The 12,753-nt window shown below is 33.2% G+C and overlaps 2 protein-coding genes across 2 annotated transcripts; both read right to left on the reverse strand.

The window, feature by feature from the left end:
• Nucleotides 1-416: 416 nt before the first annotated feature.
• On the reverse strand, nt 417-2,827 carry LOC123885633 (putative UDP-glucuronate:xylan alpha-glucuronosyltransferase 4). Its single transcript, XM_045934922.1, has 2 exons — nt 2,059-2,827; nt 417-1,518 (listed from the first exon to the last, which is right to left on the reverse strand). Exons 1-2 carry the CDS (start codon nt 2,774-2,776, stop codon nt 539-541), a joined length of 1,698 nt encoding a protein of 565 aa, XP_045790878.1. The 5' UTR covers nt 2,777-2,827; the 3' UTR covers nt 417-538.
• A 1,641-nt stretch (nt 2,828-4,468) lies between these two features.
• On the reverse strand, nt 4,469-11,120 carry LOC123902367 (mitochondrial Rho GTPase 1). The gene is made up of 14 exons (XM_045952069.1): nt 10,723-11,120; nt 10,125-10,257; nt 9,643-9,792; nt 9,343-9,519; nt 8,933-9,181; nt 8,739-8,807; nt 8,551-8,606; nt 8,212-8,293; nt 7,783-7,994; nt 7,622-7,691; nt 6,704-6,816; nt 6,312-6,462; nt 5,578-5,764; nt 4,469-4,825 (listed from the first exon to the last, which is right to left on the reverse strand). The coding sequence occupies exons 1-14, from the start codon at nt 10,938-10,940 to the stop codon at nt 4,752-4,754; spliced, it is 1,941 nt and encodes a 646-aa protein (XP_045808025.1). The 5' UTR covers nt 10,941-11,120; the 3' UTR covers nt 4,469-4,751.
• Between the last annotated feature and the right edge of the window lie 1,633 nt (nt 11,121-12,753).

Raw genomic sequence — 12,753 nt, forward strand, 5'->3', positions numbered from 1 at the left:
TTGAGATTATTCAAAAACCAATCAGTATAATCAAAAGAAAATAAATTAGTCATAAAACTAGAATGAACGGGTATGAACTATGAATGCAGTTAGTTAGCACATGAAGATCTCCATTATCACAGCATAGTTAAGTAGGAGATATCCAAACACCATATCTACTCCTTCTAAAATCAGTAAAAATGCGTCCATACGCTGCCAACCAAATGATTTTTTTAATGTCATACGAGTCATATCACTTCCAAATAATTTTCTGGTCACTCTCTATAGACGAACAATTTTAATGTTGCAAAGAATATGCACTTTAATTTTAATATTGAAAATTTTATGTTAATTAAAAAGTTAACACTCAAGTATTTGAATTTCTATGGATTAAAATAGTGCGAGTGAGGAGAAGAAAATAATGAACATTTCTAAAAAAAACTTTAAATAAGTGTGCAATACATTAATATCTCACCACAATGTTAAATTTCTTGCCAAAAACAACAAGTTTGGTCATAAAATGACCCTATATAATTAGGCTTCTAAGTTCTAATTCAGATCATGATCGATAATGCTTTCTTCTATGATCCTTAATCTCAATGTTCCAATGCTCATCTGTCAAATTAGCATTTCTTGCTCTTTTTCTCCTTTGCATTATCCTATCATCCATCTTTTGTGTAAGCCCACAATAACCTTGCAACTCTTGTGGCATAGTATCATAAACCTTCCACCACATTTTGTGAGCCAAATCACTTGCAAAAACATGTAGTTCCTTCATATCCCAATTACAATCATAATCTCTATAACACATCCATGGCTTCAAACCCAAGTAACGCATCACATATAAATCCTCTAGGATAACCTCATTATTATTATTGTTATTATTCACTTCAAAACTTTTTAAATAGTTAACCTTTGTTGGCAACCTATGCCACCAAGTGAATACCTCATTCAAAAAACCTTGGTCACCTCCATTACATGATTTCACATTCAAAGTCGTGTTCATCAACTCCTCAAACATGCACATCGAAGGCTCAATGACCATTAAACCCGAATTGAAAAGTGTAAAATCATTAGGTGCAGCCGATAATTGAGGGTACGAGAAGAAATGATCAATGTTTTTTAGGACTAGAAGATCTGAATCTAGGAAGATGATTTTGTCATACATTGTGAGTTGCCATATACGTAGCTTGCTATAGTTCCACTCGTTATATGTACCCTTTTGAGCGAACGGATTTACAATTCGTTGAATGCGTTTGATCTTCCATCCTGCGGATTTTAGACCCTTTATGGATTTGTGACCAATTGATTTGTCCGCAAGGAGGATTAGGTCTCTTGTGTAACTTATGTTGCTGAATTGAAGAGTGTCATTTTTATTGGTTCTAAGGATGCTTTGTGCTAGAGCTATTGCGCCGCAAACATAAGCTTCCGATGAGTGAAGAACTGTCACATAAGCTAGTTTTGGGACATGTATGGTGTAATTGTATTTCAATGTTGTTGGTGATTGTGATATATAAGAGACTCTCCACACCTCGTTACCTGTACAAGATATAGATAACCAAAATATGTTACTCCCTTTTCATGGATTCCTCTGCTTTTAGGGGAAATTAGACTTACATGTGACTTCAATGGTTGATTTTATAACATGTAACTTAATTAATCAAAACCATAATAATATATGCAATTTAGAAATTTCACCCTTAAGGTGAATTAGTGGAGTGTCCGAGGAAGAACCCTGAGTTCTGCATATATAATGCAATGCCCCTACCAACTAAGTTAAGTTCATAGAACATAATCTTAATGCCCTTTATTATACTCTTCTTTCACCAAAAGGTGGCCAAACTATAATGACAATAGAAAGATCTCAAAAAAGTTATGAACTTATTATATTTATCAAAGTTTTTTATTTGTGACAGAATTTATCAAAGTTAAATAATTTCTTTTAATTTTTTTTGAGGTAAGTAATTTCTTTTAATAAACATTGATCCACTTTCAATCTATCCAAAAAAGGAAACATAAAACTACCAAAAACAATTTAGATATATTATAATTCTTTAATTAGAATAAAAATATACCTACCTTTTTCAGCATAACTTGGAGCAAGTTGACAAGTACCAAAAGGCATAAGCATTTTCTGTCTAAGGCTCACCAAATCAGGCTTATACACCCAAAACTCATTTGATTCATGAAACAATAAATCATCACATCTAAAAATATCAACCATAGGACTACATGATCCAACAAACACAACATAAACAGGTTCATAAGAATCAAATTCCATAACCCATCCACTTTCGACAGCCAAATTAGCCACCACTAAATTAACTTGCAACATAAAAACATCCTTATTCCCTTTCCCACATGGAACTTTTGCAACTATCACATTGACATCTCTATAACTCTCCCAAATTGGCATTGGTAAATCTATGCACTTTGGATGACCATATTTTTCATCTTCATCAATCCATGTTGGGAATAAGTCTTTCCATTTCAAATTCTCATCAACATGATCAAAATCAATAGACACATACTCTACTTGTGGATAAAGTGCCTCTAGTTGTTCGTAGACACTAATATCATCAAAATCCAATCTTGGATTAATATTAACTACACCTACCTTAATCCTCTTGTAATCAATGTTTTTTTCTATGACATTAAACCAAGTTGGTTTTCTTTTGTCCAATTGGAATATGTTGTTGGTGACTCTTTTTGGCTTCATTGAAAGTACAAAGAGTGTGAGAGTTATTGAGACAAACACAAGAATGAGAAAAATAAGAGAAGAGGGCTTAGAAGCCATATAGTTACCAAAAAAAATAAAATAGTTTTGTATTAATTTGTGGAAGTTTTTTAACATATTTATATTAATTAATCAGGTTTTAAATTTATGATTTTGATGAGGGTATGTTAAAGGTGAGTGACTGATCTTTTGCATCTAACTAATCAATAGATAGGATATTGACATAATATGAGGATATTCCTATAATAAACAAGGTTGTCAGAACCGGACCGGTCATCGAACCGGCGAGTTCACCGGTTCAAGGTTCAATTGGTCGGACCGGGTTCAATCGGGGTCGAACCGTTTTTAATTAAATATATATATTTTAATTAATATATAAATAAATATATATGAATAATTGTTGAATATTTCATAATTTCACACATTAAAAAGATAAAATGTCACAAGTCAAAATAAAATAAAATTTATAATTCAAACCAAATGAAAAATAGATGAAAAACAAAAACATTTCCTATTCCTACAAAGTCGTTGTTTTGTTTCAGATTTTTTTAATAAAAAAAAAATTAAAACGACGTCGTTTTGCCATTTTTTTTATAAAAAAAAAAAAAAAAAAAAAAAAAAAAAAAAAAACTGCAAAACCGCTTAAACCGCCCGGCCGATTCGCCGGTTCAACCCGGTTCGACCCCGGTTCACGCGTTTTTTTGCCGGTCGGTTTCCTATCCGTTTTTTGCTCAAAACCGAACCGTTTTCATGACCGGTTCATGGTCCGACCGCCCGGTTCGGTCCGGTTTTGATAACCTTGATAATAAATATGTAAATATTTGTAGTGATTATTATAGTGTAACGACTACCTTAATTATAGCCTAGAATCTCTCTTTGTATATATTTTAAATTTATGATTTTGATGAGGGTGTGTTAAGAGGTGAGTGACTCATCTTTTGCATCTAACTAATCAATAGATAGGATATACTACTGAAGTGTCAACTACTGATAGAGAATTGTGTCATGGCAAGTGAGTGATAAATAAGACCTGCTCTAATAATTTTGTTAGTTGGTCACCTAATTTTTATAATAAAAAATGTACAAGTATAAATTCAATATTTGTGGGGTGATATATGTAAAATATGTGGAATATAATGCAAACTTGCACATACCAAGTATTGTTTGAGAAGTGGAAAATTGCATATTGAAAATCATGTCTCAACATAAATGTTTCTATAATTTTTTATCATGAGTTGTACTTGTGAGACATAATGTAAAGAAGTGACCGCATTATAGTTTGATCTTGTGTTGTAATTAAATTTAGATAAGTGTCTGTTAAGTAGACAAGTCCAAGTCATGTAATAAGGATGAGCAAGATACATGCATTAAACCTGCCAAAAATTGTCGAGTGCTACCCCTAACCAATTGCTTATGAAATTCCGTAACACTTTGTGAGTTGATTTTTTGAAGGTCTAAGTCACGTTTTTTTTATAGAAGTCACATGATTAGTTAGTTAATTGCAAACATAATTAATTTTACATTTGTATTGAACTCTAATTATAAATTATTTAAAATAGACAGCTATATACAAATTAATTAGAAATATTTTTAGTTCAAGACCCTATTTCAAAAAATCGTAGATTTAAATTTTTTAGGATTAGTTGGTTCTAAAGTGTGGGGACGAGCAACTAGAAATTAGTTTGATGGTAAATACCTTCACAAAACTTGAATTGACTATTCCCCATTATCATCGACCCAAGACAATGTAAATGCAGAGATGATAATTTCATTCTATGAGAGTTTCCAGTAATGAACTGGTAGTACGGACAGAATAACACATTATTGTTATGTTCACGAAGGCCCTAGCTAATCATAAGATCCAATAATTTATGTATAATAAAATTTGTGCTAACCTAATTCAACCTTGACAAAAATAAAATTGAAGGTTATAAAAAAGCCTTTAACGTTAAGGGCAATTAAGTTTAGACATAGAGCAGATTGCATCCGGATCAAGATTATATAGATGAGGACCCGTCTACAAAAATTATGCCGTTTAACCAGACGAACTCTTCCTTGCAGCATAGATCCTGTAAGCACCGAGCCCAACAAGTGCCACTGCAGCTCCAACTGCAAAATATGATGTGTTAATACGATCATTAAACAGAGAAACAAAAGACACAATTGTATTTTCTTGCGACTTAAATTAAAACAGTCGTGCCAAGCTTGGTGTAGAACAAGCAAGGCATACCGATGAATTAAAAGTCTTCTTGACCAAAACAAATAACAAGTGTTCATAAGCAAAAAATCAAAAGACTGATGGCCGACTGAATATCCAAAAATTATTAAAGCCCAAACATAGGTAACTCTCTTTCATGCAATTACCCCATCATTTGGCCCTGCTTATCAGAAAGATGGTTCCCAAGTTCCTATAATGCAGGGACTTGGTAACAGCCATTTTATTCATTTGCTTTTGATTTTGTTGATAATTTACTGACTACCTAATCCCTATATTCAAACTCTTAAAACCATCTACCGAACACGAAATCAGAAGACATGAAACAAAACAACACAGGTGATTAAGGAATTCAGAAGAAAGTCCTCCAACAACAAGATAGGAGAAACAAAACAAGCTAATGGAAACAACAATAGGGATCAGTTCGGTTGCGTAACACCAAGTGAAAAATCATTGCAAAATTAAGGTGAACTACGAAACCAAAAGAGAGAACACGTGAACAAAGATAAATCACATCACCATAAATTTAAACAGGTATAACAGGCTCATTTTATTTAGTTAGCAGACAAGATTGAATTGAACAGCTTTAACACAGTCAAAAGTAACTTAATTAACAACTAACAAGTCAGCCTGAGAATTGTTTTACCTGAAACAAACATTAGTGATCGACCCATGCGCTTGTTGAACTGCTTGCGGGTTTTACCAGCTTCAGTTTCTGGAATGCTTAAATGAGGGTGCTCAGCAGCAGTTACAATTCGGCGGAACACAGTGTTGAAATCCCCTAATTTCACACTGATTGGTATAGGAGCCTCTACACCCATGTCCTGACTAACCTGCAAAACACATTGGCATGTCAGAAGCATCATTACACTTGAGATCAATCCACACAATAAACTAGTTGCTTGAAAGTTTCTCAGCATCAAGAAAGCACATAAGCTGTGATTATATATGGCAAGGAAGACATCAGATATGCTTATCCATACATCATTCCTGGTGGTATATGTTACCCATAAATGGAAAAAAGCTAACAGTATGCTCTTCATTCCTTGTCTTTGCTTTCAAGTCAGTGCAAAAGGTTAAAAAAATTAACTTTCCAATTATAATTGGATCAGATGCAAATGAAGGTATAAAATGAACTCCTACAATATCAGGTTTCTAGCTAAAGTCTACAACTAACAGATTAATTGAATCTGAAGATCAAAGCATACACATACACAGACTACTATACATAATTATTGCTAATTAGAAAGTTCAGATGAAATCATGATTCCAAGATGTGTCCATTCACCACATTTAATATCTCTTTATCTAACGATCCAATAATTATGCATGTACAATTATGCATATGATCATACAAATGAACAAGTTAACGAAAAATACCCTAATGGAATCTTGTATAGCCGATGTAAATGAATCGAGATCATCTTTAGCTGCAACTATAAGGCAGGGCACCTCAAAGCCTGTTTCTTCTCCATGACTAGCAATTCTTTCCAAGAGTTCAGATGATGCCTTCCATGAAGATTCGTCAGACCTAAAATGAAAATTTAATCAGTGAGTTTTATACAACCAATGTTTTCCGGGTAATTAGTAGGAGTTGCCCACATTCCAGACCACATAGACATGAAATTACAGTTTATATCCACCACATGCACAAAGTATTTTTAATTGTGAAACATAAATTGTTATTCTGATGCAAATATTACAAAAATAACATGAAACGGTAATAGATACTGTAATTTTTATGGTATGCTGGTATAATGAACTTCAGTCACCTGTCATGAACAAAAACTGCAATGTCACATGAGGCCAGAGACTCCTTCTTGCCAAGCAGCCTTGCAACTCCACCTTCAGGAATCTCTTTTAGCACAAGATATTTTCTGTTTTCCTGCAAATAAAATGATAAAACCATGAAATCTGAAGATATAGAAGCCAAGATCAAGGTAGTCAAGATCGAGTGTCAGCAAGTAAGATTGTACAATCCAACATGCAACCACTGTCTAACATTGCTCCGATCTGGTTAAGATCGTTTCATCGCCGGTATGGTCAAGATCGAGGTTTTTCAGGCAGGATTGTAACGTGCCAGGTGTTTTGCGAGCCTCTTTCACGGGCTTTGCTAACCGGGTCGGGTTTTAGTATTAAAAAATATTTCACTTAAAACAATCTTTGTTATAGAAGAGGGAGAGAGAATAAGGAGTGGAGGGTTTCCGGTGAGAAGTTGGTGTCTCAGTTTCTATACATGATAGAGATGAAGAGATGGTGACTCACTGAATTGTTATCAATTTGATTTTTATGGACAGTTGGCATTCAATGAAGAAAAAGTTAGTGACTCACTAAGTTGGTTCGCTTTCTTTTTTTTTTTTTTACTGAAATAGTATTATAAGCTTATCCTTTTCTCTTTTTTTTTTTTTGGCTGAACCTCTTCGGTAGGATCTACATTGGCCAAAATGTATACATCAAATGAAGACTTTGGTGCTGGAAAAGGTGAAAGAAATTAAATATCTTCCTCAGTCACAGTAATTGCCCATGGAGTTATAAGAATGGTGGATGAGTTAGGGAGTGGAGTGATAAGGAGGTCAAAGAATCGATTCCCACCCACAACAAAAAAAAAACTAACGAAGCTAATTACTAACATTGGCCATTTCAAAAAAAAAAAAAAAACTATTGCCAAGTGTCAATCAAGTATCACTTACCCTAGCAATATCAACAACATTTACAGCATAACGATCCTCGTTGGTTGGATTGTAAGCTTCGGTGTATGGTCTGCATCATGAATTCAACATCAATAAGATATGATGCTCAATAATTAAAGATATGTTACCAGAAATCTTCAACGGTAATACAACAAAAATACCTTCCAATGAAAGAATTCAATAATGCAGATTTTCCAGCATTCCTAGGCCCAAAAACAAAGCACTGCAATACATTCCTGTCTGAATGTTGTTTTTTGCGATCTGTGCGCCGCTTCCTGGTCACACGTATAGCAGATGAGGGTTCACCAGCGTAACCAATGTATATAAGGTTCTCCAAACTAAAGGTTGGGTTTAGAAGTGTCATGAGTGCCCACTGTCCAGAAAACATATAATATATAATATAAATTAGAAAATCAATGGTTATGCAAAGTAAATGTTATATGCACTGAAAAGATACACAGACCAGACATACAGTCATACATCATTTACATCATAAAACTATCCATAGAATCTTACGAATCTTCTACAAACATTGTTTAACAAAAGTTAAGGAAGAGGGACAAGAGACAAATATAAAAAGACTTGTGCACCTCTGACAAAAATGCATCTTGTGATAGTCCTTGAAACGCATTCCTTTCTGCAGCATCCTCATATAGATTTCCGATCCAGGGGCTGCAATTAAAAATTATAAAATATAAAATAATATTGCCAAGAGTCCACGTTGACATTTAGACTCAGGAAAGGCCTAGTATAAAAAATGTCATAGATAGATTTTGTAAAAACATTGAAGCAACATCAGAAGTAATAAAGCACATCCTTAAAGCATGTGTCATGTGTGTACATTTGGAAAATTGCACAACATAAGAAAGATTCCACAATGGAATGGTGGATAATAAAGTAAACTTGTCTAAATGAGGAAAGCAATCTACCTTTCCGGGGCAGTAGAAAACAATTCGTCAATTTCACGGGGACGCAGCATCCCATCCTATAGAAAGGAAAAGATATTGTTAATATGCAAATTGTACAACGATAACGTCAGCTGAGAAAATGTCTGAAAATGATTGGGGAGCAATTATGAAAAGGTGAAATTATTCAAGGGCATAAGCATATGACATACAAAATCAGCATCATATGCATCAAAAGTGGTCTTCAAGAAATCAATCGCTTCATTTGTCAATTCAACACTCTGTAGACATTAAAATAAATGTGAATAGAAAAGATATAAGTTCCAAGTTATTAAGAAATTGAACAGAGAGAGGTATAACAAATAAAGAGCATAATAAACAAGACCACAATTCATCTCAAAAGCACCTGATCATGAGCGTATTTAAAAGTTGGAATTAAATCATCTGCAAGCTTAATCTCATCATTATATCCAAACTTCCTGAGCACAGTCCATGTTGTCTCGAGACGCCCTTTTTCTATGAAAAGGGCGTGAAGAAATAGAAATCCCGTCAAAGTAAGTCCTCGTTCATTCACACCTTCGGATAATTTGTCTTGCACAACCTTCTTTACACCAATAATTTCAGATGGTTGCAAAGGAGCATTGAAACATTTAACCTGTAGACAGTTGATAGTTTCGTTAGATGTTCACAAATCTTATAGACGAGATAATCTACCATAACATGATGTAATAAAGTGACAAAGTGCCATGCTATAATACTCAGATAATAAAAAAAATCACAATTTTGAAATTTAACATGAGAAGGAAAAATTTAAACCTGAAAATCATTTAATTCAGCATCGCTTAGAGCACCATCTCTGTCAATGTCACAGAGGATAAAGATCCGCTTCAAAGCCCGCACACATCGAGGCTTTAGAGTTTGTGTCTCTTGATCAAATAACGGGGCAGTTGGATGAAGAACAGCTTTTTGTGCATAGTAGAAAACTTCAGGGACCTTCATTCAACAAGAAGATTTAATTACAATTGTATGACACAAAATCTAGATATCATTGTAGAACCTTTGAAATAAGATTTCAAAAAGAAGGAATTTGATTTCAATAGTATGAATAAAAGATACCTGGATATGCCTAGATGCTGAACACTCAATGCAAGTTTCAATCTCGCGGAACTGTTGCATTATTGGTGACATCACCTGTTCTAAGCTCACCTGTGCATTTTCATCTCGAAGATCAAGCCTACAACCAACCACTATAACCGGGACTTTAACCTGTTCATGAAGTTCAAATAATGTCAAGCATTCATTCTCTGAGAACAAAAAAACAGACATTATGTGAATTCAACTAAGCTGTCCAATTAACAGATGTATATACAAGAATGTGCATATTAATAGATGTTTTTACACAAAAAGACAAGTGCAACTGATTTAACAGTTTATAATTATCTATACTGAGTCTTCCCCTTCCCAATCTCATGGAATATTAATTTTCTCCCTCTTACATTATTCCATCTCTTCACTTAAAAAAGACACGGGAACTAAAGGAGCTACAATTATATATATAGTACTTGAGGTGCAAAAACAAGAACAAGAGCAATCAAAACCTCTAAGTTGCGAAGATGAGGGAGCCAAAATGTACTAAGATTTTCAAGTGTCTCTGGTCGATCACATGCATAAGTTAAGACAACTGTGTCAGCCCTCTGTAGTTCTTCAGCAACTTTATTAGTGTCCTCAATACTGCAACAAGAATAACAACAATAAGCACAACAAGAATAAACCTTACACCAACTCTATCACTATCCTCAATACTCCAACAAGAATAACATTAAGAAGCACAACATGAATAAAGTGTAATTTTGAAGACATTCAGATTAGGGTAAACACTTCCCTAGCAATAGCATATGGATAAAAACATAGCATGAAACGCAGATTGCAAAGTTAGTGTAAAACAAAATTTCAAAAAATTTTTTTTATCATAATCGTATTATGATTTTGATCAACAAACAGCTCCAAAATCAAAAATCAACTCCAAAACACAAAAATATGTAATAGATTTAATAGTACTAAAAAACCTAGCTGAATAAATTGAAAATAATAAAACACTATTGCTTCAACCTAAATAAATCGTCACATAATTAACTATTCAAAATGTGTTTACTCTACTAACGAATGAATCTCGATGAGAATCTCAAAAAATTATACCGAGAAGAGGTATCGATGATTGTGATAGGCACATGATCAGGATACAGATCCACAGCTAGAGTTGTGGGAGGCAAAACAGGGGCGACATTCGGGCGGAAGTTATCGGAGGAGGCGGTACTGATGAGGCTTGATTTACCGGTACCTTTGTCGCCGGCGACGACGATACGAACTCCGGTACGAGCGTGAGGATTGACGGAGTTAGAAGTAGCTCTTGCCATTGATACAGCAAGAAAACGCAAAGAGGAATTTGTGTTGTGAATGAGAAAAGAGAAACCCTAAGTTATTTTCACTGTGTGACTAGACTGTGCTTGTATTGTAGGTGTCGTTTCGGAGTTTTTTTATTGTGTGAATGAATTGGTGACTTGTCTTGCACCCTACTTCACACACAATTCGCCTCTATCTTTTTTTTTTTTTTTTGGTTAAACGACTGTGTCTAAATACCAATATCTTTTGGATAATTACTCTTTTTTTTTTTGGAAATTTTTTGAGTAAATAAATAATTATTTTTGGAAAAAATATTATAAAAAATTAATTTTTTTTTTCATATTTCCTATTTTCCAAAGAAATTAAAATTAACATGAGTCCAAAGACGGAGCTAGTAGGGGACCAGCAGAAGCCACGGATCACAGTCTTCCCTAAACTTGTTTTAAATTTTTTTATTCTAATATATTATTATATTATATTGGTTTTATTTCACTTTTGGTCCTCTATTTTATTAAACTCACAAAAATGCCCCCTTATTTAATTCAACTTTTTAAGCACTATTTAAATATTTGTTGAAAATTTGATCTTGGTGGATGATTTCCTCCTTAAAAATCATATTTTTTGTACCAAAAAGAGCACTAATATTGAATTTAGTGACAAAATATCTCTTTTGAGACTAAATTCATCTTCTTTTTTTTAATGCAAAAGTTACAATTTTTATGAAAAAACACATGAGTTGAGATCAAAATTTCAATAAATGTAAAAATAAAGGGGGCAAAAAGTTTTGTGCCAAAGAAAAAGTTGGCAAAAAGTTTAACTTAAAAACGTAGTTCATAAAATACATATAAACAATATTAACATTGAATTTTACTTATAATTTTTTAAATATGCTATGCTTTTAAAATTTAATTTTTTACTTTGTCAAAAAAAAAAATTTACTTATTAAATTATACTTTTAATTTTGGTCCCCCTAAACTTAATTTTTGACTCCGTCCCTGCATGAGTCTATAAATTATGACGTGTTAGGTTGAACACCTGAATTCAAACCCAAATATTGTAATTGTGCATGAGAAATTTTTTGTAAATAATGATATAAATCATTGCATTAAACCGGGGGATATATAGACTAATAAGGTAAAACTTTGTGACTTCTTTTGTAAAAAAAATAAAATTTTGTGACTTTGGTGAACCATTACCAAATCCCTAATAATAGCATCCATCATTGTTTAAACATAAGCAACGGTGGTCCTTTCTTATTGTATTGATTGATTGGTATTAGCAAAAATACTCTTGTTTAACCACATAATTATGGCCAAAATATAATAATAGCAAAATTATTCATGGTATTTTTTTCGGAAAATGGTCAATTTTACAAAAAGGAAGGAAAGACGAAACACGTGAAGCAATTTAGACCATCTATTTTTATATTATCTCATATGCGATTTTGCCAAAGGTGAAAGTAACAACTTTTTTTTTTCTTTTTCCAAAGTTCCAAGCATACATGTAATTTATGTGTCGATATCATTCATGCTCAAACTTCTAAATTTCATAAGTATGCTACTTTAATCCAAGACATAAAAGATATTCTTCAGCTTAATTGGCAAGTGCATATTACCCACGCCCTTTAGGAAGAAAATCTTTGTGCTAACTTTCTTGCTAAACTTGGAGCCTCTTCTGACTTAGATCATTTGGTTCATCACACCCACATGGCATGAGGGAGCTCTTCTTCGATCAAGATTTGGTAGAAGCATCATTGCTTCAATTCTTTTTAATTTTTGAAATTCTAAGCATACATGTAATTATTTTTCTTTCACTATCGATACATTG

The sequence above is a fragment of the Trifolium pratense genome, linkage group LG1 (assembly GCF_020283565.1).
Source record: "Trifolium pratense cultivar HEN17-A07 linkage group LG1, ARS_RC_1.1, whole genome shotgun sequence".
Classification (NCBI taxonomy): domain Eukaryota; kingdom Viridiplantae; phylum Streptophyta; class Magnoliopsida; order Fabales; family Fabaceae; genus Trifolium; species Trifolium pratense.